The sequence below is a fragment of the Dreissena polymorpha genome, chromosome 15, assembly GCF_020536995.1.
Source record: "Dreissena polymorpha isolate Duluth1 chromosome 15, UMN_Dpol_1.0, whole genome shotgun sequence".
NCBI lineage: Eukaryota > Metazoa > Mollusca > Bivalvia > Myida > Dreissenidae > Dreissena > Dreissena polymorpha.
In genome coordinates this window covers 21,870,529-21,872,474 of record NC_068369.1, presented here as the reverse complement: position 1 = coordinate 21,872,474, position 1,946 = coordinate 21,870,529, and the positions used below count along the sequence as shown (strand labels likewise).

The 1,946-nt window shown below is 33.1% G+C and overlaps 1 protein-coding gene across 1 annotated transcript in view; it reads right to left on the bottom strand.

Annotated features, from left to right (window-relative positions):
• The window catches only part of LOC127860932 (ras-related C3 botulinum toxin substrate 1-like), a 5,963-nt gene extending 4,575 nt beyond the window's left edge, over window positions 1–1,388 (bottom strand). Inside the window, exon 1 of the mRNA XM_052399248.1 lies at window positions 862–1,388. Within this exon, the coding sequence (XP_052255208.1) occupies window positions 862–1,053 (192 nt within the window). The 5' untranslated portion in view covers window positions 1,054–1,388. The remainder of the gene's footprint in view (window positions 1–861) is intronic.
• Window positions 1,389–1,946: the final 558 nt, after the last annotated feature.

Sequence of the window (1,946 nt, the reverse complement as noted above, 5' to 3'; positions counted from 1 at the left end):
AATTTTTGTTTCGGAAAAGAATGTTATTATAGCATTGAGCGTAATGTTTAGAATGAGTTAATTTTGAAAATTGAAGTGTATTATTTGATGATGTCGGTTATTTTAATCTAAAATTGTAACCGCGTCATGAGCTGTTTTAGGGCAAAATAATGATCAAAGAAAAATAAATCTTACAGACTTGCAAATAACGGATGTAGAAGTAGATGATCTATTTATATTGGTGAAGCCTCCTGATGTCAAAATGGGTAACTACTGCCAGTGGTGTTTTCAGTGAATCAAGATCTGTGTCAAGAATGTATGTATTACCATATGACGAAAATAAAATACACACACGAAAATCTGTGTAAAAAATGGTCCATGTATTATAATGTGTCCGTGATGTTGCAAAAATTAAGTTATGTGTCAATAGGACCTTTACAAAATGTTTTTATAAAAACGAAACATATATATAAGGATTGAATTTTCAGCTTTCTTGCCAAACATCATGGTCTCATATAAGGCAAAGCATATTATTCAAAATATTAAAATTCCTGTCTTAAACACAGGTGTTCACCGCAGTATACTGAGCATTTTAGAAGCAATGTTTATATTGCTATTTTAATTAAGCCCTTTTGTTTGTATGTATGCTTTGGCTAGTTTCTGTTCATTGTGAACTTATCCCCAATTGAGTTTGCATTTTTTCTAGATATTTGAAGTAAACTTCATCAATAAAAAAAGTTAAAGAATGTTTATTTTGAATGTGATTTTCCATTTTGAAATAGAACTAAGATGTGATATTATTGACTGTGTAAACATTTTATTTGGAATTAATCGTAACAGATATGCAAAGTCGCTTTTGAAAACCTAAAAAAAATCACATACCGAACCGGAATGATCCCAAATCTGCAAATCAACAATGAAATCATCGTGTTTCAACAATGTCCAGTGGTGATCGAGTACCGTCGGCATGTAGTCTTTGAGTACGTAGTTCGCCGTGTACGACAGACACAGCAACGTCTTGCCGACACCAGAATCACCAACGACGCACAGAGTGACCCGCTGGACATTGGTCATGATTTTATAGTTTCTTTCTAGATTCCGTTATCTTCGTAATGCTTCGTAATCTTAAGATAACTATTTACTTTGATTAGAATTGTATTCAAACAATATGTGTACGCAAGAATGTGTTATGTTTGTTTGTTTGTTTCCAAAATATATTTTAGCTTCTATTTAGGTTTATTTTAGCCACTTTTCGTAGGAAAGTTTTGATTCGTCTGAATACTTGTTTTTTGTATTTTTTCCAAATTGTTTCTCAAATTAAATAGAATCTATGCTTTTACAATAGTCATCTAATAAAGTCATTGAGTAGTCCAGTACTCCAATTCATCCGATACCATTGCTTTACAGTCATTGAGTAGTCCAGTACTCCAATTCATCCGATACCATTGCTTTACAGTCATTGAGTAGTCCAGTACTCCAATTCATCCGATACCATTGCTTTACAGTCATTGAGTAGTCCAGTACTCCAATTCATCCGATACCATTTCTTTACAGTCATTGAGTAGTCCAGTACTCCAATTCATCCGATACCATTGCTTTACAGTCATTGAGTAGTCCGGTACTCCAATTCATCCGATACCATTGCTTTACAGTTTTCGGAACAACAATCTTCCCATTCTTACAATATAATATGTTTGCTAGGATTAAACTAACGTTTGTGTAATATACTCCTGCACTTTTACTTTTTTCTGTTTACCCGACGTTCCGGCGATCCTTATTCATAGTTTCCATATATTGTATCTTCTTCCATTAACGTCTTACATTCCCGATATTAGTTTTTGTTTACAACACCTTTTCTCGCTTCAATTCACTTTCCTTTCAAACTGTATATTGGCTCCTATGTGTTTTTATGTTACAAAATGTTATTCTTATTTATACGAGATCCCCTTTTATAGGACTTATCGTTC